The sequence below is a fragment of the Carassius auratus genome, chromosome 8 (genome assembly GCF_003368295.1).
Source record: "Carassius auratus strain Wakin chromosome 8, ASM336829v1, whole genome shotgun sequence".
Classification (NCBI taxonomy): domain Eukaryota; kingdom Metazoa; phylum Chordata; class Actinopteri; order Cypriniformes; family Cyprinidae; genus Carassius; species Carassius auratus.
The window spans coordinates 8,460,692-8,485,026 of NC_039250.1; the positions used below are offsets into that span (position 1 = coordinate 8,460,692).

The following is a 24,335-nucleotide window of genomic DNA, read 5'->3' on the forward strand; positions in this document are numbered from 1 at the left end:
TACTCACTCTTACGTGGTTCCAAACCTGTATGACTTTAGTTTAGTAGATTAGTGATAGGTGACTGGTCACTCAGTCACCATTCACTTTCATTGCGTATTGATATATTCCCATATAGTGTAAGTGGATGGTGACTGAGATCGACATTTTGTCACACGTTCAGTCAAAATGTATAGAACAACATGAAGAAGAAGAAGAAGAAGAAGCGGAGGAAAAAGAAACAAAACAACGGTTTCCCGGGGATCATTTATATGTTACCTCTAAACAGAAGTAAGAGTTGTTTCCCTGTTTTTATTAGCAGCAGCTAGTGGCCCAGCTGGAGTAACCCCGGATGGAGTAACGTTAGCACTTTTATTCCGTTTGGGGGCATATTCACTCTAACTTCATTAAACTCACTATTTCCACTGTCAGTATAACGTCGGATGTAACAAATACGACCATTATGTTATTTTTAGTTGTGGTTCTTTTACTTGAAAGTGGTAACAAAGTTTCCAAAAGCTTCGTGGTAACCTATGGCAACCACACAGATCTGCGTATTCCCCGCGTCGCGCGTTTCAAAACGCTAAGCATGCGCACACTGAATATAGCATGACGTCATTATTGTGCGCCAGCGCAGAAGATGGCGAGCGGTAAAAAGAATGCTATTCTCACTTCACTAGCGGCTTATGGAGATGATTCTGAGCAGGATTCTGATCCAGACACAGATGATCAAGGTATAAACTCTAATTACGTTAGTGTTAGGAAAAGCATGTTAATATTGGGACTTTGTAACGCTGGCGGCTTTGTTGTCGATGTAACGTTATGCGTCGCTATAAATCTTAGTGACCGATATAAAGTTGATTCGACGTTTGACATTTTGTCAGAAATTCACCCTCGGAAATCTTCAGTAGTTATTTAACGATTTAACGTACGTTAAAGAAACATACTATGTTCTTATTGTTTTCAAATGTAGAAAAGAACGCACAATGTGTTTTATTTGTTTTGATCTACCTTAAGGTATTTTAACTGATAGACCTTATAATGTAAAAGTACAGGATTGGGACCGTCTGCAAAGTGCAAAACGAAGAGCAAAAGGCACAATTATTCCATCTAAAAGCGTCACTTGTTGTACGGATGCTGTTATGATGAACAGTTGACTATTGAGTTTTGTAGAAGGCAGTTCATGTAAAACTTATTTATTTCTGCTATATTTACTTAATGTTGAAGTAAAAAATATATATTTTCTTCTTCTACTACTTCTACTATGTAACTTTACTCTTGTAACCTTCATTGACAGGACAGTTAGCCTCAGCTGTTATAACAAAAGATCTCATATAAGTGTTTTATGGATTTACAGTAGCAACAATAACTAATAACTAATTATGGTGTATACAGTTGTAACTGTGGCCTCAGTGGAATTGAAAGAGCTGTTTTATGCTTGTCTGTCAGAATCTCATGGTGGATTGGTGTGGGCTGGTTATGGAGAGGATGATGTGAGTCGTGTGGAGGAGGCAGATGAGAAGCCCTCTGGGAATGAAGACAGTGATGATGACAGCACCAGAAATTCGGTCAGTCTTAACCACAACTTTCAGTTCAGGCCAGGGGTTTTCTAGAAGTGTCAGACCATTACATTCACATGGAATGTAATTCACAAAATTCACATTTTTATTGGACCTTATCTTATATATCTCTCAAATCAAGTGATATGATAAAAAAATAATAATTATATATATATGTATATAATTATTATTTTTTTCAGGCCTCTTTATAAAAAAAGGAACATTTAAATAATTTTTTTTTTTTATTGTTTCAGATAATTATAAAGTATATACACATTTTTATCAGTTTTTAATGCACATTGTTCTTGACAGCTAATAGGATTAGTGGCGTGCCATATAAAAGTAAAAAAAAAAGTTCCATAATTTAGCAAAACACTGATTTGTTGAATAAAGGTTATGATTTAATAGTTCTGATATTTGGTAGAAATATATTTTTTAAATCAAACGTTAAATGTTTGCTTTGTTTAAAAAAAACTAAAAGATTATTTGATTAATGCCATTTCGTACTCTCTGTGTCAAGGATGTTATATGGCATGGGCTATAATTGATATTGGATCACCTATATAACTGGTATGATATCAACTATAATTAGATTAATCAGAAAAAGTCCACATTCAGAACACTATTCACAGTCATTCTCAGAGCTCCATGGTTGAAACTTTGTACACCTGTAGGGGGAGCTCTTGAGTTTGCTTTTGGGTTTAATGTGACTGTGGTGACCCTTGTTAATTTGTGTTTATATAGGAAGAGGAGGAGTCAGACTCGGGGCGGACCCAAGATGATTTGAAGGTATGTGACCCCACCTAAATTCTCTATCTGACTGCTCTGGGGTTCAAGGTATCAAACCCAAGACACACCTTCCTCAGCTTATTGCAGTGTTATGATTGGTCTCAAACCAAGGGAGCACAAAACAGCATCATTCCAAATGAGGAACAACATGTGTGTTTGAACTTGCAGAGAAGGTTCATATGAGAGTAATACAGCATGTCCTCAATGTTTTCATGCATATTTATGGAAAATGAGGGTTATGCACGGTTACTTTTGTTATACATTCATTTAAAATGTACAAAACATGTTCAAATGTTTTGGGGACAGTTGAATGTATTAGATGTTTTTAAAAGTTATTTGATCAAAACTACAGTCGAAACAGTAATAATGCAACAACAACAAAAAAAAAGTATGATTTAAAATTATTTAACAGCCATTATTCCAGTGATTGATTTGGTTCTCAAGAAACATTTCATATATGTACTGCTTTGTATTTTGTAAAAATCAAACATTTTATTCCAGTATTCTTTGAGAAATGGATCAAAAGAACAACAATACAAAAGTATTGACTGTCACTTTTTATCAATTTAATACATCCTTGATGAATAAAATAATTAATTTGTCATTACTTACTGACCCCAAACTTTTCAATAGTAGTCTATATGGAATTCATATGGCACTATCATGAAAGTGTCGAGAAGCACATTTATGTTGTTGTTTTATAATGCATTTTCTGATTATAAGTTCCAAGAGCAAGAATCTAAATTCCAATTCCATCTAAAAGGATTTCAGATGTGCAAAGCACTGCAGTGGCAAGTTATTTCATGCACTAACATTACTTTTTATCATCAGCTTGCGATAAATTTAGAGCCACACCCCAAAGAAAGAACACTGCTCGTCATTCTGTTGCTAAAGCGCATCAAAGCATGTTTTGTAATAGAATAATTTGATTAAACTGATTGCTTAATAATGGCTTTTTAAAATATAAGAGTTATGGTGCAGTTTATTTATTTTTATGTGGGTTCAGTTCATTTTTGTCCTTTTGATTGTTATTCACCCAAAAACTACAATTCACATTTACTCACTCTCTTGTTGTTTTAAACAAGACGATATGGTTTTTTGAATGTCATTTATCACCTTAAAAGGGGAATTTTGAAGAATCTTTATGCCCCTATTGCATAAAAACAAAAGCATATGGGTTTGGAATAACATGAAAGTAACAATTCCTTTAAATGCAGGCTGTAATCTCCACTTAAGCGTCATAACTTTATGATTCAGACTATTTTTTTTTTTTTTTGTCTTCGCTCTTGTAAAAGTGCATGCCAGTGAAATGGCAAGTAGGTCCATTAACCCGTGGTCCCATTTTTAGGCTAATCTAAATGAAAAATACCTCTTTTAGGGCAGGCCCCTGCCTCAGTGGAGATAGATGGGTCCTTTTGTTGTCTCGCATTGTTTTGCCATGCTGGGTTTTCAAGTGAATGGACTTTTGTTAGGATTTGTGCTTTTGGCTACAAGAGATTCATCTCTTAGTGAGTCACATCTCTCTTTCTCTGCTGTCCTAGACAGATTTTCTACTTGGGCGCTTTTACGAGACCATTCTTCCATCTGCACATCCTGTTGCTGAGTGACACTGTGTGAGACTGTGTAAACGAGAACGGTATATTTTTATGCACCGTTTTAATTTTCAGGGCTTCTCCGCTGTGGTGTTGTTTTCATCACCATCAGTTTTTAAGCCTCCCAGGAGAAATATATTGTGTGTTAAAAGTCTCGTTTTACAGCACAGGATAAAACCTATATTTCTTATCTGAACAGCTAGGCAAGGCAAGGCACGTTTATTTCTATAGCACATTTTGTACACAATGGTAATTCAAAGTGCTTTACATAAAAGAAAGTAAAATGATAATGAAGAAAAATAATAACAAGAATAAAATACGCAATTTTAAAACTTTTAAAATTATAAAAAAAATTACTTATTTTAAATGAATATAAAACAGTTAGAAAATGATTTTACATAGAATAAATAAAAAACAGTGAAAATATAGTGCAATCAGTTCGGACATTGCACAGTGCTCATTCAATAAATGGACAGCTAAACAGATGAGTTTTAAGTCTAGATTTAAATGTGACTAGTGTTTTAGCACATCTGATCTCTTCTGGAAGCTGATTCCAACTGCGGGCGGCATAGTAACTAAAGGCGGACTCCCCTTGTTTTGTGTGAACCCTTGGTATTTCTAACTGACTCGATCCTAATGATCTGAGTGGTCTGTTTGGCTTATATTTAGTGAGCATATCTGAAATATATTTCAGTCCTAGGTCATTTAGTTACTTATATACGAGTAAAAGTACTTTAAAATCCATCCTAAATGTAACTGGAAGCCAGTGTAAGGACCTGAGGACTGGTGTGATATGCTCATTTTCTGGTTCTAGTCAGAATCCTGGCAGCAGCGTACTGAACACTGGGGCCCCCCAAGGATGTGTGCTGAGCCCACTCCTCTTCACTCTGCTGAACCATGACTGCACACCATCACACAACTCCAACCTCTTTATTAAGTTTGCAGATGACACGACTGTGGTGGGTCTCATTAGCAACAAAGATGAGACAAACTACAGAAGTGAGGTGAACCGCCTGGCCAAGTGGTGCAGTGACAACAATCTCTCTCTGAATGTGGAGAAGACAAAGGAGATTGTTGTAGACTTCAGGAGAGCACACACTCGGCACGTTCTTCTGACCATCAATGGTGCGACTGTGGAGAGAGTGAGCAGCACCAAGTTCCTGGGTGTGCACATCACAGAGGACTTCTCCTGGACTGAAAACACCACAGCACTGGCCAAGAAATCAAATCAGCGTCTCTACTTTCTCCGCAAACTGAGGAGAGCCAGAGCCCCACCCCCCATCATGTACACCTTCTACAGAGGCACCATCGAGAGCATCCTGACGAGCTGCATCACTGTGTGGTATGGCGCCTGCAACGCGTCCTGCCGAAAGACTCTGCAACGCATAGTGAGAGCAGCTGAGAAGATCATTGGTGTCTCTCTCCCCTCCCTCCAGGACATTTATGGAACACGTCTCACCCACAAAGCCCTCTGCATCACAGGTGATCCCACTCACCCATCACACAGCTTCTTCAGTCTGCTGCCATCAGGGAGGAGACTGCAGAGTCTCCAGGCCAGGACCAGCAGACTGAAGGACAGCTTCATCCACCAGGCTGTCAGGAAGCTGAACTCCCTCACAAACTTGCCCCCCCTCCCCTCTTCTGCCCCAGGCACCACTGAACTATGAACACCCCCCCCCCCCCCAACACAATAATTATATGATGGCATGCACTAGTCACTTTGTGCAGCATTGGTCTGCTCACTACCTCATTCAGCATGGAACTGACGTCATCCCACTACCTCATCAGTCATTTAAATAAAATAACTGCTCTTGAGCCCTTTGTCCCTTGTCACTTTAATCAGACTTTATAAGATATTTTTAATAAGGGATTTTTTTTTGCACTAAAAATCTTTTATCTGCACTGTTGTTCAGTTCATTGATTTACACGATATCTGTCATTTGCCTTGCGCAAATGACAGATTTGACTTTTTAATTTTATAATATGCCATTTTTTTACATTCCCTTATTGTATAGTTGTATCTACATTTTATATTTGATCTAGATTTTTTAGGCTTTAATGTTAATGTTATCTGTATGCAACGGGGTCTCAGAGTAACGCAATTTCGATTCTCTGTATGTATGTACTGTACATGTGGAAATTGACAATAAAGCAGACTTGAACGTGAACTTGAACTGGATGAGCTGCAGCTGTCTAATGGTCTTTTTGGGAAAGCTGGTGAGAAGCCCATTACAATAGTCCACCCTGCTGGTGATGAAGGCATGAACTAGTTTCTCCAAGTCTTGACTTGAAACAAAACATCTAATTTTTGTATGCTGATTTAGTTACTGCTTTGACATGACTACTGAAACTAAGGTCTGTCTCCAGAATTACACCAAGATTCCTGACTTGATTTTTAGTTGTTTGACCCCTAGAGTCAATGGGTCTCATTCATGAAACATTCGTAAATATACAAGTAAATATATGAGGGATTTGCGCGTAAAGAGAACTTCCCAAAAACTCTTCTCCTGATTCACAAAAACTTCAGATATGATAGTGAAATGTGTGTGTGTTAATGAATTCCAATCAGTCGTAAATGGGACGCGCGTGCACGCTCATTCTCAATTACCATAAATCCCGCCTATTAAATCCGACTGACAACTATATATGAGCATCATATTATGACACCAAACGAAGGATATCAACATGTCTTCTCAAAAGCGGAACATTTCTCAGCTGCAGAAATTGAAGTTTTATTATCAGAAGTTCATTCAAAACGCCACATTTTATTTTCAAGCGTACTAGTGGCGTATCAGGTCATAAAAAAAGGAAGTTTAGCAGCATATTACAGATCCTATTACTGGCTCTCATAATAAAAGTTAAAAGAAAAACCGTATGTAATTACTATATATAATTTTTTTTTCAAAATGCTGTGTAAATATGTACCCGATTAAGGTGAATTAAAATGCAGCCGTATTAATGAGCAAAACGTTCAGACGTTAAGCGCACTATTTACACGTGGCTGGGAGCAGGTGTAGATTTCTTTCGTACCAACTAACATTTGGAAAATACGAACGTTTTAATAAATCCGAAAATTTACGACAAAACCACTTTACACGCGATTTACACAAAAATTCGTTTTGCTCGTGTTTCATGAATGAGACCCAATGTATGCATTCACCTTGAACACGTCATCTTTGTTTCCAAATGCAAAATGTTTTTTCCTTGTTTAACTGAAGAAAGTTCTGGCACATCCAACTATTAATTTCATCAATGCATTGGCAGAGGGAGTCAATGGGAGTGTAGTCATTTGGAGATAAGGCTAGCTAAATCTGGGTATCATCAGCATAGCTGTGATAGGCAATTTGGTTCTTTCTCATTATTTGACTTAGTGGGAGCATATACAGCATATATCCCACAGCATATACATATACAAGAGCGGTGCAAGAATTGACCCTTGTGGGACTCCGCATGTCATGGACGTCCACTTAGACTTAGACTCTCCTATACTCACATAATAGCCTCTCCCTTCTAAGTATGACCTGAACCATTTGAGTACCATCCCAGAAAGCCCGACCCAGTTTTCCAGTCTCTCTAGTAGTACAGTATGTTATGATCGCCTGTGTCAAACGCAGCACTGAGATCTAGCAATACCAGCACCGATATTTTGCCAGAGTCACAATTTAAGCGAATATCATTAATTATCTTAATGAGTGCTGTCTCTGTGCTGTGATGCAGTGGAAAACCAGATTGAAAATTGTCCTGGTATCCATTTGAGTTTAAGTATTTGTTCAGCTGATTAAAAACTAACTTTTCTATAATTTTGCCTATAAAAGGAAGATTAGATATTGGTATAAAATTAATGTTAATATAGCCTCCATAAATAGTACACTTGTGTTCTCGTTAATGCGTCTCCTTTTGACAGAGACCGATCTAGATTCAGTGGTAGCAGACATCAAAATATCAAAGAAAATACAGAAGTGATCAGATAGTGCTATGTCCTTAATAACAGTGGATGAAATGTTTAGATCCCTACTGATGATTAAGTCTAGAGTGTGTCCACCTTTGTGTGTGGGTCCATGTACATGCTGAGTCAAGTCAAAAGTGTTTAGAACCGTTATCATTTCTTTTGTAGTTTTGTTTTCTGCATTATCTATGTGAATATTAAAATCCCCTGCAATAACAAAACAGTCAAACTCTGATGAATTCATTGATAACATTTCTGTGATCTCTTCAACAAGGCTGGCGAGTATTTTGGAGGCCTGTAAATAATAATAAACAGAATGCGTGGAGCACCTTTCAGCACAATCCCTAGATATTCAAAAGACAAGTACTGACCAAATGACAATTGCTTGCATTGATAGACATCTTTAAATAGAGCAGCTACACCCCCACCTCTCCTAACAGTCCTGCAGACACTTATGTAAGTGAAGTTAGGAGGGGCTGCTTGTTGCATTGCAGCTGTCTTCAAGCCATGCTTCATTTAGAAACATAAAATCCAGATTGTTTGTGGTTATAAAGTCATTGATTAGAAATGATTTATTTTTTAGTGAGCGAATGTTTAGAGATACTAACTTGATGGCTGTGCTTTGTGTCTTTACATCAATCTTAGTTTGATGCATAATAGGCCGCAGATTAGATGAGTTTGCCCTTCGGCTTGAGATGGCCTTAGACTTTCTATCACGTGATAAAACTGAAATGGAGAAAGCTACAGGCGCACTGGGTTCCCGCTTGTTCTTTAAACATTTGTGAATGTTGCTGTTATTATAGCGGGGACCCGACACATATCACTGAGAGCTGCTATCAGTTGTTTTTGGTTCACCTTCAGCAGATAGAGGGTTTGGGCCCTGGCATTGAGGCAGTGGTCGAAGAGCTCTCGCAGGAGCAGGGACCACAGGCTTTGGTGGTTGTGGGGCCCACCGTTTTTTTGTTGATATCTGCAGGCTTGCAGCAAATGAGTGAGAGAGTTTAGTCCCAGCATACACCAATTCCTCCATTTTCTGTGAAAAGCACAGAAGTGGAGATGCTGGAGAAAGGGATAATGTGTCGGGTGAGATGGGCTGTGTCTCTGTTGTTTCCGGTGGCTGTGATATGTTGTCCTGGCTTCCCTGGCTGTTTTCCAGAAAGTCATCCCTGGGTGTTGAATCTTGTAGATGATTTGATACATCACAGTCACTCTGTGAGGAGCTCTTTGGGCAGGGCTCAGCCGGGATAGTGTCTATCAGCAGTGCTTGTTTTGGCTGCATGGTGTTATCAGTGTCCTTGTGGGATATGTCAACCACATGATGGCTCGGACCCGGTGTGTGTGTGCTGAATGGATTGACACACTCTGCTGAAGGATGTCGGAGGGAAAAGTAGATATTGTCCTTAAACACTCTAGCGCCAAGTTTGTTTGGGTGGAGGCCATCCGGTTTAAACAATTGTCTATGATCCCAGAAAAGATTGAAGTTGTCAATGAAATTCACTCCTTTTATATTACAAGATCTTTGTAGCCATGTGTTCAGCCCAAGCAACATTGAAACATATTTGTTCCCCTTGCTGGGAGTGGTTCACTGATGAACGACTGAACTTTGAGTCATCGAAGTGTTTCAAAGTGTTCACTGAAGTCCTTCTTAAGGAGTTCTGACTGCTCTTTCCGAATATCATTCCCCACATGGATGATGATTCGATTTGCAGTCTTGTGCTTCATCAGAATGTTCTGAAGTTCCTTGTTCACATCAGAGACTGTTGCTTGAGGAAGGCAGCATGTTGTTGTTGTAGTCCTGCTACGGATGTTTTCTGATAACAGAGTCACCCACTATCAGAGTCCTTGGCTAGGTTGCGCTCTGAGCTGAATGACGCTGTCTGCTTGACCTTGAGCGCCTAGCGGTGTTAGCTGCTGGCTGATCCAATAGCTGTTTAATCACATTTGGGGATTCCTTACCCACATTCATTAATGCTTCAAATCTGTTCTCAAGATGTATAGGGGGTGGTTGAATGCCAGTATTCACAAGCCTTGTCATAGTCGAATATGGGGTAGAGGAAGCTATGGCAGCAATACGAGAAACTCGTGACAATCTGATGTCTCATGTTCCTTTGGGTCTCGTTCCCTGTTTGTGCCATCGATTAGTGTGGCGATCAGTTTTGGCTTCTTCCTCTACACTTGGTATAAACTGAGATTCAGAAGATTCATGGGACTCACTGTCTGTATGCTGAGAGGGTCCATGACGACGGTCTGCTAAGTGTTCCGTCTGTTTTGGAAGTCCAGCAAGTAACTTTGTTTCAAGAATCACAATCCTTTGTAGAGGTTTGCAGCAGTTCATGCAACAAGTAGATCCAACAGGAGGCATATTTTTCTTCTGTTTGAATGTAGGCAGTCGTTTTCCCATCTCCGGAATGTAAGCTGCTGACAGTGGGAGGCAAAGTTTTCTTTTTGTAGTATTATTCCAGTCCCAAAGAGTTTTTAGTTTTACCGTTTTTGCCAAAAATCTGTTGTTTGAGCACTGTGCTGATCTGCTGATGTAGAAATCTTATAAAAATCAGAGAAAAGTACAGAAATAAAAAGCAAAGTGCAGAGCAGTAAGCTAGAACGTCCGAACAGTAGCGAAGCCAGAAGCAAGGTTTAATGACTATTCTAAAGCTAGTAGCTTAGGATATTATTTTGTTGTTGTTGTTGTTGTTGTTGTTGTTTTTTCCTCAATTTTATTAAAAAAAAAATTTATCCTTTGGCTCTGCTGTTGTTGGATTTGGAATTGGCACAAGGGGGCACTAATACTTGTTAAATGAAAGTGAAAGTGATGTGACATTCAGCCAAGTATGGTGACCCATACTCAGAATTTGTGCTCTGCATTTAACACGAAGCGCACACACAGAGCAGTGAACACAAACACGGAGCTGCGGCGCCTGGGGAGCAGTTGGGGGTTCGGTGCCTTGCTCAAGGGCACCTAAGTCATGGTATTGAAGGTGGAGAGAGAACTGTACATGCACTCCCCCCACTTACAATCCTGCCGACCCGAGACTCGAACTCACAACCTTTCGATTGCCAGTCCGACTCTCTAACCATTAGGCCACGACTTCCCGACAATGAACAAACATACACTGTTATAACCCCATGCTGATGTTGTCAAAATGGCCAAGTATTAATCCGTTCTACCAATATTTTACTTGGTCTGTCTTAATTCATCTTATGTACACGTACATGCTGACTTGAAACGACATCGGAAGTAAAATGTGTTATTGATTTTCAATTATGCATGTTTGACCTTTTCTTCTTTTGTAGGATGTCACTGAAGTGGAGGTTAAAGACCCCAATGAGCTTGTTGGTAAGTATAAAATTAATAAATTATACTCATAAATTATCTTCAAAATGAATATTTTTCCCAAATTTAGCTTCGATAAGGTAGAGAGCACAGATGTGTCTATGTGCTCCAGGAAACATTGTGTAATCGCCTTGTGAGAAAGTGGCTGAGGTGTGTGAGTATTGACTGTGCCCAGGAAATGAGTGATCCAGGTTGGATTGCTTCAATCGTGTTTTATGGAAATACTGTGTGATTTAGTTTGATTACGTAATAGTAAGACCTCAGGATCATCAATTCTCTATTAAACCTAATAAGTATAGTCCTGGTTGATTCTGGCAACGATGATTTCTTAAGGACTGTTATTATTTTAGTAATCATGTAATCTATGGAGATAAATCTAATCCTGACAATAAAAAAAAATCAGGAATGCAAAAGTGCTTCATATTGCCCCTTTTATAATAAGCTCAACTTGCAGTTCTGCAATCTGCTGCTTTAAATGCTCAAGCACTTTAAAATCAGGTGGAATCCTCAATACTTTTATATGATAATGATAATTACAATTATAAAACACAATTAGAGAACAGTGAAGCCACTGGCACAATTTTAATATGATAATCATATTATAATTGTGTCATTGGCTTCACTGTTCTCTTCGCTTTAGAATAGTTATTAAAACTTTATAGTTATCATCCTTGGTGTGAATAGGCCTTTGTGATTCATCTCCTATTTATTTATTTTATCATTAATTTGATAAAAAAAAATTTTATACTCAAATTTGTAAAAAGTAATTGTCTTGTACTGAAAGCTGTCATGTGCAAGTATCTGTGCCACAGCAGCTCTGAATGAAAGAGGTAGTCTCACACCAATCCTGCTTATGAATTACTTTGTAAATGAAGCTGAAACAGGAAATTGTTTTAATGTATTATACATCAACATTAATGTCTTTTTGGTATTATTATTTCATCCTGATTATAGAGGGAGTGGGAAAAAAAAGCTTTACAATGTGCATCATTATTAACATTCATAACACATGGAGGCTGCACTGGACATTTGTGCTGTTAACAATTTGTGTAAAATTTGTATTTATAATGCTACATATCTTTCTGATGCAGTTAGAGACGGAATATTCTTTTTTTTAACGAGTGCAGTAAACAAGACACTAGGGCGAGTAACTGAACGTTCCACTTTGTCTTGTTTTTCTTCTCGTTAAAATGTGCAAATATCAGAATAGACCATAGAAAGAAAGGTCTTGTCGGAAAGACTCAAAGATTGTCTTTGTGGTTGCAAGACAGAAGATCTTTAGATTTGTCTCTAATTGTCCCTCCTTCTCGTTTTTGGACTCTTTCTGAGATGGGAGTTGGTGTATGGGCTTTGTGTGCGATTGTGCCACTTGTCTGGGTGGACACTCAACCCTGAAGATGCCAGAGAAATGAGTCACTTACAGTCAACGCATGATTACTCTGATGGAGAGGAAATGACAAAAACAGACCGATGGAGAGAGATCTACTATTCTAAGATCACAGTGTAAATCAGGTCAGGGATAAAAAAAATCTGAAAGCAGCAGTGGGGTTTTTAGAGGGTTTTTAAGAAGACCCTCATCTTGCCAGCATTCCTGTGCTCACTTGCTGCCTGCTGCTACCACTTTTGCTCTAATCACACTGTTATTGTTAGGATATGCTTGAATGCTTAATAAAACACAGCTTTCAGACCAAATTCATGAAGCTGAATCCTTGACCGCCACAAATATAATCAGACTCTCTCGTCTCATAAAATGACAGTTTAATACTGACGTTTTTTGAGCGGTGTTTGTCTTTGTTGTTCTGGTTTTGTTGCTAGGGTGTTCTGGGTGGTTTCTAGGTGGTCACTTGCAGTCAAAAGAGCCCACACGATATAAAATAATAAATGTAAATGTACTTTTTTTGTTGTCTGAAATGTATGTTGTTATTCAACTCGTAGCTGGTTGGTACGGTTCATGGCTTTAGCAAAGACTACTTGAAAATCCCTACGGAAAAAATAAATGGGAAAAATAATTTCCAAAACCAAGGCCACTAAAACAGTGGATGGGGATTGTTGCAGTCTTTATGACACAGGTACCTCCTTCAGTGTAACTATAGCATCCATCAGGTGAAAAATAATTCTGATAACAATTTGAGGTGTCATTTATAGATGACTTATGCATTATAGTTTAATACGGAGTATAAAATCTCTAACCCGTTAGTACAGTACAAGTGTGCATGATCTGTTTTGCCACAGGGTTTTTTTCATAAGTACGGTTTACGTAAGGCTGTTCTGGCTGAAAAATGCTTTTACCTTTCCGAAGTACCTCGGCAAGTTTCCATTGCTAGAGGGCCTGTTTTAAAATTTTTATGTCTGTGTGAGATACTCTGCATTGCTTAGGGAAGCATGCCACATCTAGAGGGCCCCACCCAGCCCTTCCCTGCTTCTGTGTGCGTGTGTGTGTGTGTGTGTGTGTGTGTGCGTGTCTGGCATGCGTTTTAACAAAAGGTGGCATGTTTTGGCCCACAGTCACTGCCTCAGACTTGCCCGGAACAGCAGCCAGGGGGTGTGAGAGAGGCAGATGGGGGAGGAGGAGTGTGTGGGATTGAGACTAGAGGAGTTGAGGTGAAAGAGAAGTCGGCAGTAGCCTGTTCCAACCAGTATGGTTTGAATAGTGTTCACTGCTGCATGTGTACGCCACCACAAATTCCATTTCTTGGTAATTCGCTCCAGAGAGACGTCTGACAAAGACTAGTGATGGATGCTTCTAGTTCGAGGGAATAAAATAAAAATTATTGCAAATGCTTACGAAATTGAAGTAGTTCAGTGTCATTAAAAAAAAAGAAAAGAAATATAGCTTGAGGTTAAAGTTGCATACAGAATCCAGAATGTTTGTGTTTGGAAACTTCATACCACTGATGGGAGTATTTTTTTCCTCAGTTGGTTTCTATGTTTATTTATATATAAAATGTGCTTCATGTGCTTTTTTTTATATAGTTATATTAGTTTATTTCTGCCTATATGAAATATGTAAAAGTATATATCAGAGAAAACTGATGTAAGTGCACAACTTGGTTTATATAAATAAGGCAAAAAAAAATAAATAAATATATATATATATATATATATATATATATATATATATATATATATATATATATATATATATATATATATATATATATATATATTAAAGAAACAATATGTACATTTTTATATATTTTCGATGGAAAAAAAATAACAAATAATCTTATTTTATTATAAAATTTATAACTAAAATTAAACAAAATAAGCTTCCATTTTAACAACATAAGAAAAAAACTACAGCAAGTTTGAATGTTTGAGCACTACTGTTTTCTTGAGAAAATATAAAAATCTACTTTTATGCACATGCTGTATTTACACCGTCATTACTCCACTGCAGTATTTTAAGTAAATTGTAGGTATTTGCTGTCTTTGAGTATTTTTTTTTTTTCTTTCTTCACAGCACAGTTTTCGGAGAAGGTTCGGAATATGTCTCCAGATGAGATCAGAATTCCTCCTGAACCTCCCGGGCGTTGTTCCAGTCATCTGCAGGTGAGATGGTTGCTGTATTCTGTTTGAGATGTTCTTGACTTGCTGCCATGGGCTCCAATGAAAGAAATCTTGAGGGCACTTGTTCACTGTGCTTGTTTTCTGATAGATGCTAGTCTCACCCAGTGTTGGGAATGTTACTTTAAAAAATAATTAGTTATAGTTACTCACTACTTGTTCCAAAAAGTAACTGGTTAGAACTGGTTAGAGTTAGTAACTGAAATACTCTATAATAAAAGTAACTCGTTACCAGGGAAAGTAACTATTTGCGTTACTGTAAAAAAAAAAAAAAAAAAAAAAGTTGCTATATGTCAAATTATTTTTTTTTTTCAGCAGTTTTCACAAGTCAGTTGAAATGAGTAGAACAGACAGGTGTTCGTACATAACTTTCGATATTTATTGCACGTCAAAAGACAGCAAGAGTTTTATCCTGCACTTCAAGTATTATCTTTGTAAGAAAAGTGTTTTGGGCCACTAGCTTTGTAGATGCGTGTGTCACACATTACATGTAGGCTACACATTACATGCACATTCTCGCCTTTGACCACAATGAATTTGAAGTAGCGCTTATATCTCCACCTTGAAAATGCCAACTTTTCATCGGATTGCTCCTTACTCGCCATGCTACGGCTGCGAATCTCTGTGTAGCTGTTGCGTGTGTGTTTGTGTGTTTGGCGCCGCTGGCGCTTGTGCCGGCATGTGTGTAAAAACAATGGCTCTGATTGGCTACCATGAAACACATGACTCTTCCTTAGCCAATCATAATCGCTTATCTCGTTTTTAACCCACCGCCACACTCGCTGTGTGTGAGCCAGGGGTGCGTTCGGATTGCATAGTTTATTAAATCAATGCATAGTAACGCACCGCATTTAACTTTCAGTAATGGTAACAGCGTTGTAACGAAGGGAAAAGTAATTAGTTAGATTACCCAGTTACTGAAAAAATAACGTCTTTACCTAACGCCGTTCTTTTAAACGCCGTTATTCCTGGTCTCACCTATCAAAAAGCTTGTCGACTGACCATTACCAGGCCGGCATTGTGCATATTGGTTATGTTAATTTTAACTTATTAATACTTAATTAAAATAACAGGTTGTCCATTGACATTAGTTAATGCACTGTGAACTAGAGCTGCACGATAAATCACATGCGATATTTAATGTGCATCTTGTCAGTAAAGCCGGTTCTGTAATCAGCTGTAAATTTCCATCACGTACGTGCTTTCACATGCAGCAAAAGCGACTTACAGTGCATTCAGGATAAAAATTTTTTACCTACCATGTGTTCCCTGTGAATCGATTGCTAAGCAATGCTCTACCACTTGAGCCACAGGAACACTTAAATTGTGAGCACTGTGTGTTCAGGCGCTGCCATTCTTAGCGCTGGTAAAATAAAAGTCCCACCTCGAACGCATCTGCCAAACAGGAAAAACTTATTGGCCAATGCCGATATTAGAAAAATGCAAATAACGGCTGATATATTGGCTTTGGCAATATATCGGTCAACCACTAGACCAGAGCATCTTACAGTGTCTGACAATTCCCAAATGTTACGACTTTCAATGTCACGACTTTCAGTAGACTGAACATGTGGCAAGCAGTGCAAATAACAATAGCAGGAGAAGAAGACATTACTTACCGTGATTGATGACTGTTGTTTGATGAACTTGTGAAAAACAGCGTGAGAGAGAAAAGAAAACTGTAATAGATGCAAATAGAAACATGAATGTAAAACAATGGTTGAATTGTTGGTGTATTATCATTAACAGATTTATTTTTATTTTTATCTTTTAAAAGTTGGCACAATTTAATGCAAACACATTTTTATCAACAGTATCAGTTTCCTGCTGTTTTTTTCCCATATGGCAGCCGAAAAACATTCTCTCAGCTGCTTTGTTTTGGTTGGGCTGCTGCTCCTTGTCAACCATCATAAAAGGAGATTTCTTATGGCTTCATTGTTTTATTTCTTGGCAAGCTGTTTAAAGCACATGTTCAGATCCTGGCTGACATGTTTTATCTCAGGGTGTGGCACTGGAGGGCTTGAGGGGGTGGAAAGTTGTAGGTGTCTTTCAGGTGTTTTGCCCCACCCAGAGGTAAGAACTGGCAGTTCGCCCTAAATCATGCAACTTACATCATGTTGTCACTACATGTCCAGAGTTGCAAACTTTTGAGGTCAGCGATGTTAGACCGTGTTGAAACCAAGGTCATATTTGAATGTATTTTTGTTATAATTATTTGGTTCGTTTAAGTGCAGTAGTATTTATTCATATCTTTTATCAAATCCAAATAATCTTACCACTTCCTGTTGTAGCTCTCTCTCTCTCGTGAGCTGTTGGGACAGGTGAACACGGGTGTGGTTTTCACACTCCAGTACAGTACAGCATAGTACTGATAGATGGGCTGGGTTCTTTTTTTTTTCCATGTTATGATGAATATCCTGTCCCTGTGGCTATGCTTCAATCACTGCTCAGACATGATCCTCATTCCTTATACATCTGAGTTGGCCTTGCTGCTAACGTTCTTGTTGCACATTTTGTACAAATTAACTAATATCAGTGTCTAAACCGTCAACAAAGGACTTTTCAATTTATTTGATTACTTGGAATGTGACGGAAAACGCATCGAGGAGCTGAAAATGGCACATCTCCAAGTGCTTCTTGGAGTCTGGTTGTCAAAAATCACCCTTTAGCTCTAGAAACTCACACTAGCACAAAGACTTTATTCATTCTTCGTGTCTCACAACACTTGGAGCAAAGAGGCAGTTTTTCTCTTGTTTGGTACAGCACATTTTGCATTTAAAATGGACCCAAGTGGGCTTAAAATGGAGTTTGTTCATTTAGCAATATCATACATGTGTTTAATATCAGTAATGAAAGGGAAAATAAGGATTCTTAATGATAATAATGATGATTCCTTTTCTGTTTGTAGGAAAAGATCTTTAAACTTTACGAGCGGAAGCTTCACGGAGACTTTGATACAAACAGCCATATTCAAAAGAAGAAAGAGTTTCGCAATCCAAGGTCTGGAGATAAGAAGTGTTTATGACCCACAATGCACCAGACATAACCTGAAGTAAATTAACTTTTGATAATGTTTTATTTGTTTGCAACCTAACCTTGTGTTTGTGTTTATAGTATTTATGAGAAGCTTATCCAGTTCTGTGGTATTGACGAACTCGGAACCAATTATCCAAAAGTAGGTGGTAGTGTTTACCTGTTAATACCACATAAATACATGTTGTGTATTATTCTGTTACAAAAATAGTATTTTTGTGTTTACTTCTCCACAGGACATGTTTGATCCCCATGGTTGGTCAGAGGATTCGTATTATGAGTCACTAGGTAAGTTTATCTCTAAATAATGTTTGACGTTTAAACTCATAAGGTTTGAAATGACTACATCTGTTAACTGTTTGTGTGCTGTCCTCTCCACAGCCAAAGCTCAGAAAGTGGAGATGGATAAGCTGGAAAAAGCTAAAAAGGAAAAGACCAAGGTTAGAGCCCTGAGGCACTCCACTTATGAAAAAGAAATAAAAAATATATTACAACATTTGTTTGTACTGTCTGGGCACAACATCACCGACTTTTAATGTGTGGTCTTATTTATTTATTTATTTTTTTTTTACCAATGATTCTGTAGATTGAATTTGTGACGGGCACCAAAAAAGGTACCACTACTAATGCAGGAGCTTTGGCCACGAACACAACTGCGTCTTCCACAGGTACACTACAAGTGTGTTTGACACATATAATGAGGACTTGAGGGTTTAATGCTGCTTTAAAATAAGAAAAAAATAACAAGATAAATTACTCTCTTATTATAATAGCCTTCAATAATAAAAGGAATAAATTATTATTATTACTATTATTATTATTATTATTATTATTATTATTGAATTATAATTATGAAAATATATTTTAATATTTAATCTGTGTGAAAATTGTCTATGTAAATTTACTCTCTTTTATAAGTAAATAATTACATATTAAATGTAATTATATGCAAGACAATATTTAGATGGTACCAGTTCCTAAAAACATTGATCAAATCAATGAAATCTACAAAATCAATTACTAAACTGGACCAAATGAGATCTATTTCATTTTCTTGTCCAAATCTTACTTTATTTATATTTCAATTGTGTGCATTTTAGTTGACATAAAGTGGTCTTTTATAAAGAATTTAAAGAGGCTATATGTAATTTTTATATATGTGAATATTCATGTTTTAATAACTTTTGTATTGTCAATGTGTGAAGAGCTAGTAATGAAACTTAAAAAAACAAAAACAGACATTTGCTCAACTTCCCAGTTTGTCAATTTAATCCTATAGGCTCATTTTTATGTGAAGGTCTCAGGAAAGTTTTGCCTGGAAATTCAAAAGGATGTGACATTTATGCAAGCTTATAGTAACAAATTTACTGTTAGTGCTAGTTTAATTAATTTTGAGTTCGATGAGCTAGCAGATGCTCAGAAGAGGAAGAGCAAGTGGGACTCCGCAGTACCAGTGACCCTGGCACAACCCACCCTCCTCACCACCACAGCCACCCTCCCTGGAGTCGTCTCTGTGACCACAACAGCCAGCGGCACCAAGACCACAGTCATCTCTGCAGTGGGAACCATACTCAAAAAAGCTAAGCAATGACACACAAAAGGCTGGGGGATTTCACTTCAGTTTGCCAGACGAAATGAATGGCTGTTGCACATGCAAACATAATAAGTTCTGCTGTTTTTGCTTGAGCAACAGTTGGTTTTAACAGTCTGTCAACTGGAATAGATGGTGTTTTCTCTTTTTCAGAAAATGGAAAATTCTGGATATTTTCCATTGGTATTAGACATCTCTGTTTTGTGGTTTTGACTAGCTGTTTCATATACCTTTATCTGATGGCTGATTCCTTGATTTAAACTTCTTGGTTGTCTTAGCTCAGATGGTTTCCATTGAATTCATGATTTTTGTATGTAAAAACGATCATATGTGTCTGTTGCAGTGAAGCCATCTGAACTTTCATGTCCAACGTATGAAAACTGAAACTTGCAATAATTTATTGCTTATCAGTGAATTAGAATTTTCTTTTCAGTAATCATTCAATGTTTGATATATACTCAGTCTGGTCTCTCTACTACCTGTGTTTCCATTTTAATGCTTTGGATAGGTCATGTCACACAGAACACCAATTAAACATCACAAGAGGATTAATTCATTAAGGATTAATTTTATTATAAAAATAACTAATCAGGGTTATCTGACTGTATTATTGCATTTATTATGTACTTATATTTTGGTGCAAGTTCATTTTTACAGTTTATTTTTATGTCATTTTAGCAATGCAAGTAGTTTTTTTTAACATGTATATATTAAAATGACTCTGGCTTCTCTATAGCTCAGCAGTGTAAAAATAAAAGTTTTTTTGTATAAATACAAATCTGTTGAATTTTATTGCATTAATTACTAATTGCTATCTTTAATTCAAATCTGAAAGGATCTGCCTCTGGAATGAAGAACAGCCATATATTGTGATGTCAGGTAGTATTGAGGAATGTGTATCAGGTTCTGAATTTGGAAGATAGTGTGTGTTTACTAGATGGAGCTCTAATTTATATTCACTCAATACCGTTTTTTAATTTTAAACTTGAACCTTCCAGACTTTCATTCTAGCTAAGAAATGCTGGGCAGTGAGGTTCATTGATGATTTGTTTGGTCTTATTTAAAACCATCCGCTGGGAATATGGTTGTGCAGCCTAGTGGTTATAGATCTGGGCTTGGTAATTAAAATGTTGTGGGTTCTACCCTTGAGCTAGACACTTATTTAAAAATAACATTTAGAACATTTAGAAAGGTTCTGTGTTTGTATTATATTTTTTGTTTTCTGAAAGAATCGTCTTTTGTTCAGCATATTCAGTATTGTGAAATATTACAATTTAAATTATAATTAAAGATAATTATCATCAGTTAAAAACAGTTCTACTGGTTATTTTTGTGTTTTTTTTTTTTGGATTCTTTGATGAATAGAAAGTTCAAAAGAACAGGTCCACGTACTTGGCCCAAGGGAAGGTATACAGTGGTAGTTAAAGGTTTCTTGCATGTTCACACTTTTCAATGTGCAATGTAACTCAATTTAAGTTCAATTCTAATCTGATTCTAATCTCTATTTTAATATGACCTTGAATTTAGATTGTCATACGAATTGGTTGCTTGATCATTTCTAATTATTAATATTCTGATATTTGATTATTCTATTTATTCTTTAATATTATTGTACTTGTTCATTCGGGTGCTCATGTTGATCAAAGATATTGCTTTGGCCTTAGCGTATCATACAGTCACATTCTTGTCAGTCTTATTACTAATTACTGAGGTTAGGCTCACCCTATTTAGGTTGGTCGAACAACCAGTTCAGTTGACTTAAACGGATATTCCTTATAAGCCCTTACAATCTAAGTACACTTGATCTAATACCAAGTGTTAGTCGGATCTTTAAAGATAAAGTTAGTGTACCCTATGCTCCATCTCAGCTGAATTTTAGTCCATTACTAACCTGACGCAGGAAATTAAGTAACAAAGATACAGTGTAAATCAATAATTACGAAGTAAAACAGAATTGAATCAAATGTAACAATTTATAATCAGTCAGGTAAAAATGTATTATGCCAATTACTTACTAAGTTAAAAGAAATCAAATCAATACAAGACATCAAATTCTCAAAGATGAATCTAAGAGTAAGTTGCACACCTGACTTTTAGAAAAATACACAGTATTTTTTTTAGCAGTTGATACAGAAGAGCATACAGCATTCTGTGATCTGCACAGAGGAGACTATTGACAAAGGACGTAGGAGTAAGTGATTAATGACAAAGGGATACTCCACCCAAAAATGAAGATTTGAAGTACTTCAGATGAAGAAAAACTTCCCCCGAGATGGAGACCGGAATTAACAATTGGAATTTGCATTGGTCATTTATTTATAACTTCTTGAGACAAAATGTATTTTGCATGAAAGACATTATGAAATGGCACACCCTCTACAGTGAGCAAAATATCTCTTAACTCTTAGGATCTGTATTACCTTTTAGTTAGTCTCGCGTAGCCAGACCTTCAGACTGACGACTGAATGTCTGGATTTCATGGCAGCTTTAATTGGCCACGGCCCACCCATGAGGCCAGTTGACCGACATGTCAAACAATCGTTCAGCGTCATGTTTTGGGGCATGGAAATGTCGCCACAATAACGGACCGGTGTGTAAAACTCTCGGACGTATTCAAAAGATTCTATGCCACGAACTTTACATTTTTCACATACTTTTGAAACTCCAGTGTTTAGTTGATAAGTCCTTACTGTCACTTTTGATAAATTTAATAAATAAAGATTAATTTATTTTAAAAATCTACATTAAAGTTTTTAATGCTGTAGAACTCCCCAATTTACCACTTTAAATTGCTCAACTTAACTGTAATACGTTGGATGATTTCTTATTACATATTATAATATTTAAATAAATATACACTAAAAATGCTGGGTTAAAAACAACCCTTTCAGGGTCAGTCATTGAATGTTTTTCATAAAAAAAAAAAATACTCTAAAATCAGATTTGTGTATATATAGGACAAGAACAGTTCATGTTCAGTTCATTTCCTACTGTAAATATACCAAATCTTAATTTAAAAAGTTGATTAGTGATATGCATTGCTGAGAACTTCATTTGGACAACTTTAAAGGAGATTTTCTCCATATTTAAATTGTTTTGCACCCTCAGATTCCAGATTTTCAAACTGTAGTTTCTCAGCCAAATTTTGTCCAATCCTAACATGACTGAAGTTACATCAAATACAGCTTTACCTCGTGCCATTTGGTCTGTAGAAATTTACAGTTGTGGTCAGAATTTTACTTACTTAGTTTGTAATATCTGCAAAATGCTAATTATTCTTCCAAAATAAAAGGCATAATACAAAACGCATGTTATTTTTTATTTAGTACTCCATTTAGGGCTTGAATATGATATTACACATAAAAGATGTTTACATGCAGTCCACAAGAGAAAATAGTAGTTGAATTTTTACTCCGTTCAAATGTTTCTTAAAAGTTCCTAATGCTGTGTTATTACCTGGATGATTTTTATGGTACTTTGTTTGTCCTGAATTTCATTCAGAAAGTTTCCCCTCAGGAAGTTTTCTCTCAGGAAGTTTCCCCTCAGAGCATAACATTGACAATTGGTCTCAAATGTATGTGTTTTTATCTGGTTTGGCAAATACCCAACAACCCAAGTATTGACTATAATATAGTATAAAATAGTATGATACTATAATATATAAAATACTATAATATTTAAGTACAATTGTTTCAGCTCGTTTGTCAATTTTCATGTCTAGAGAACAATTCTGGTTGCACATCTTACCCCACTCTTTTCTTCTGGCCTGCCAAGATAATATTTTTAATCCAATGCAAGACTTAGTTATAACAAATAGAGCTTTCTCTATTATTTGACTTTTGCATGGCCCCAGGTGAAAACACTGTGCGAGTGCAGTATGTGCTGACTGTGCGTCAGGGTGACTCAGATTGAAGACACACCCTGTACAGGCCCTGACTCCACTGATCTTCTGTGAATCCAGGCAACGAGGTTTACTCATGCAGTGCACATAATTGTAATGTTGCTACCAAGTATTTAAACATGCATAGTGATTCAGTGAATAAACCCAGAGCTTGACCATATTTTTTTTTTACCTTCCTGTGTTAGTTGTGAAGGAAGAACTTATGAACTCACAAATTTTGTCTTTGTTTTTGTAATTTAGATTATTGTTATTACAATAAATTATTACAACAATAAATGCTGATAATAAAAACAGTGTTTATTGAGAAGCAAAACGGCATGTTAGGATCATGTGACCCTGAAGAGTAATATATTTATGCGTGTGTGCGCGTGCAGTATTTTCACAAAAAAACTGGCGTTGAGACAGTTACTTCTATCTTTTTTTGTGGTGTCAGTAGGAAATATCTTCTGCCAAGCAAGTTCCTGCTGGCAGCAGCACTAGAAATAATCTACAACTATAGCAATAACCAACAGCAGCAGCAGCAGTATAGCAGATATATTCCATCAACACCAAATACATAAACATCGTCATATCCACTACCTGGCTAAAATCTTCAGAGTTGTCAGGATAGAATTGTAATAATCCAGTGAGATTATTGTATTCACAATGAGTCTGACATCAGCCGGTGCTCACCATCTCACCATCATCCAGTCTGGAATGAACTGTGGCAACGTCTCCAAGGAACTTAAATAAACCTTCCTTCCTACAAAGCTACCTGGAAAATGTACAGGACAAAAGCTGTTTTAAACAAAAAGTGTGGTCACACTAAATGTTGATTAGATTTATTTAATATATAAATTAATCAATAAATGAAATCTAGCCTACTTAATGGATTTATTTTTAAAAGAATCCTCACTTTACAGCATTTTTACACAAATTACTGCAACTGTTCACAGTAGGCTACTGCACTTTTCCAAGTTTGTGGTATAATATATATTTTTTGGTAAGTTGAGTAGCCTAGCCTAGAATAGCTCTTTGGAGTCTGTCCAGCTCTTCTTATTTGCTAGTTT

The 24,335-nt window shown here is 36.8% G+C and overlaps 1 protein-coding gene across 4 annotated transcripts; it reads left to right on the top strand.

Annotated features, from left to right (window-relative positions):
- Positions 1-575: 575 nt before the first annotated feature.
- Positions 576-20,161, top strand: sap30bp (SAP30 binding protein). 4 transcript variants are annotated; one of them, XM_026269517.1, is made up of 11 exons: positions 576-711; positions 1,427-1,545; positions 2,281-2,325; positions 11,155-11,197; positions 14,658-14,746; positions 17,670-17,761; positions 17,876-17,936; positions 18,031-18,082; positions 18,176-18,234; positions 18,381-18,462; positions 19,204-20,161. In XM_026269517.1, the coding sequence occupies exons 1-11, from the start codon at positions 618-620 to the stop codon at positions 19,383-19,385; spliced, it is 918 nt and encodes a 305-aa protein (XP_026125302.1). In that variant the 5' UTR covers positions 576-617; the 3' UTR covers positions 19,386-20,161. The 4 variants fall into 4 exon arrangements, with proteins under 4 accessions (XP_026125302.1, XP_026125303.1, XP_026125304.1 ...); XM_026269518.1 differs by having other exon boundaries at positions 19,207-20,161; XM_026269519.1 differs by having other exon boundaries at positions 19,074-19,378.
- Positions 20,162-24,335: the final 4,174 nt, after the last annotated feature.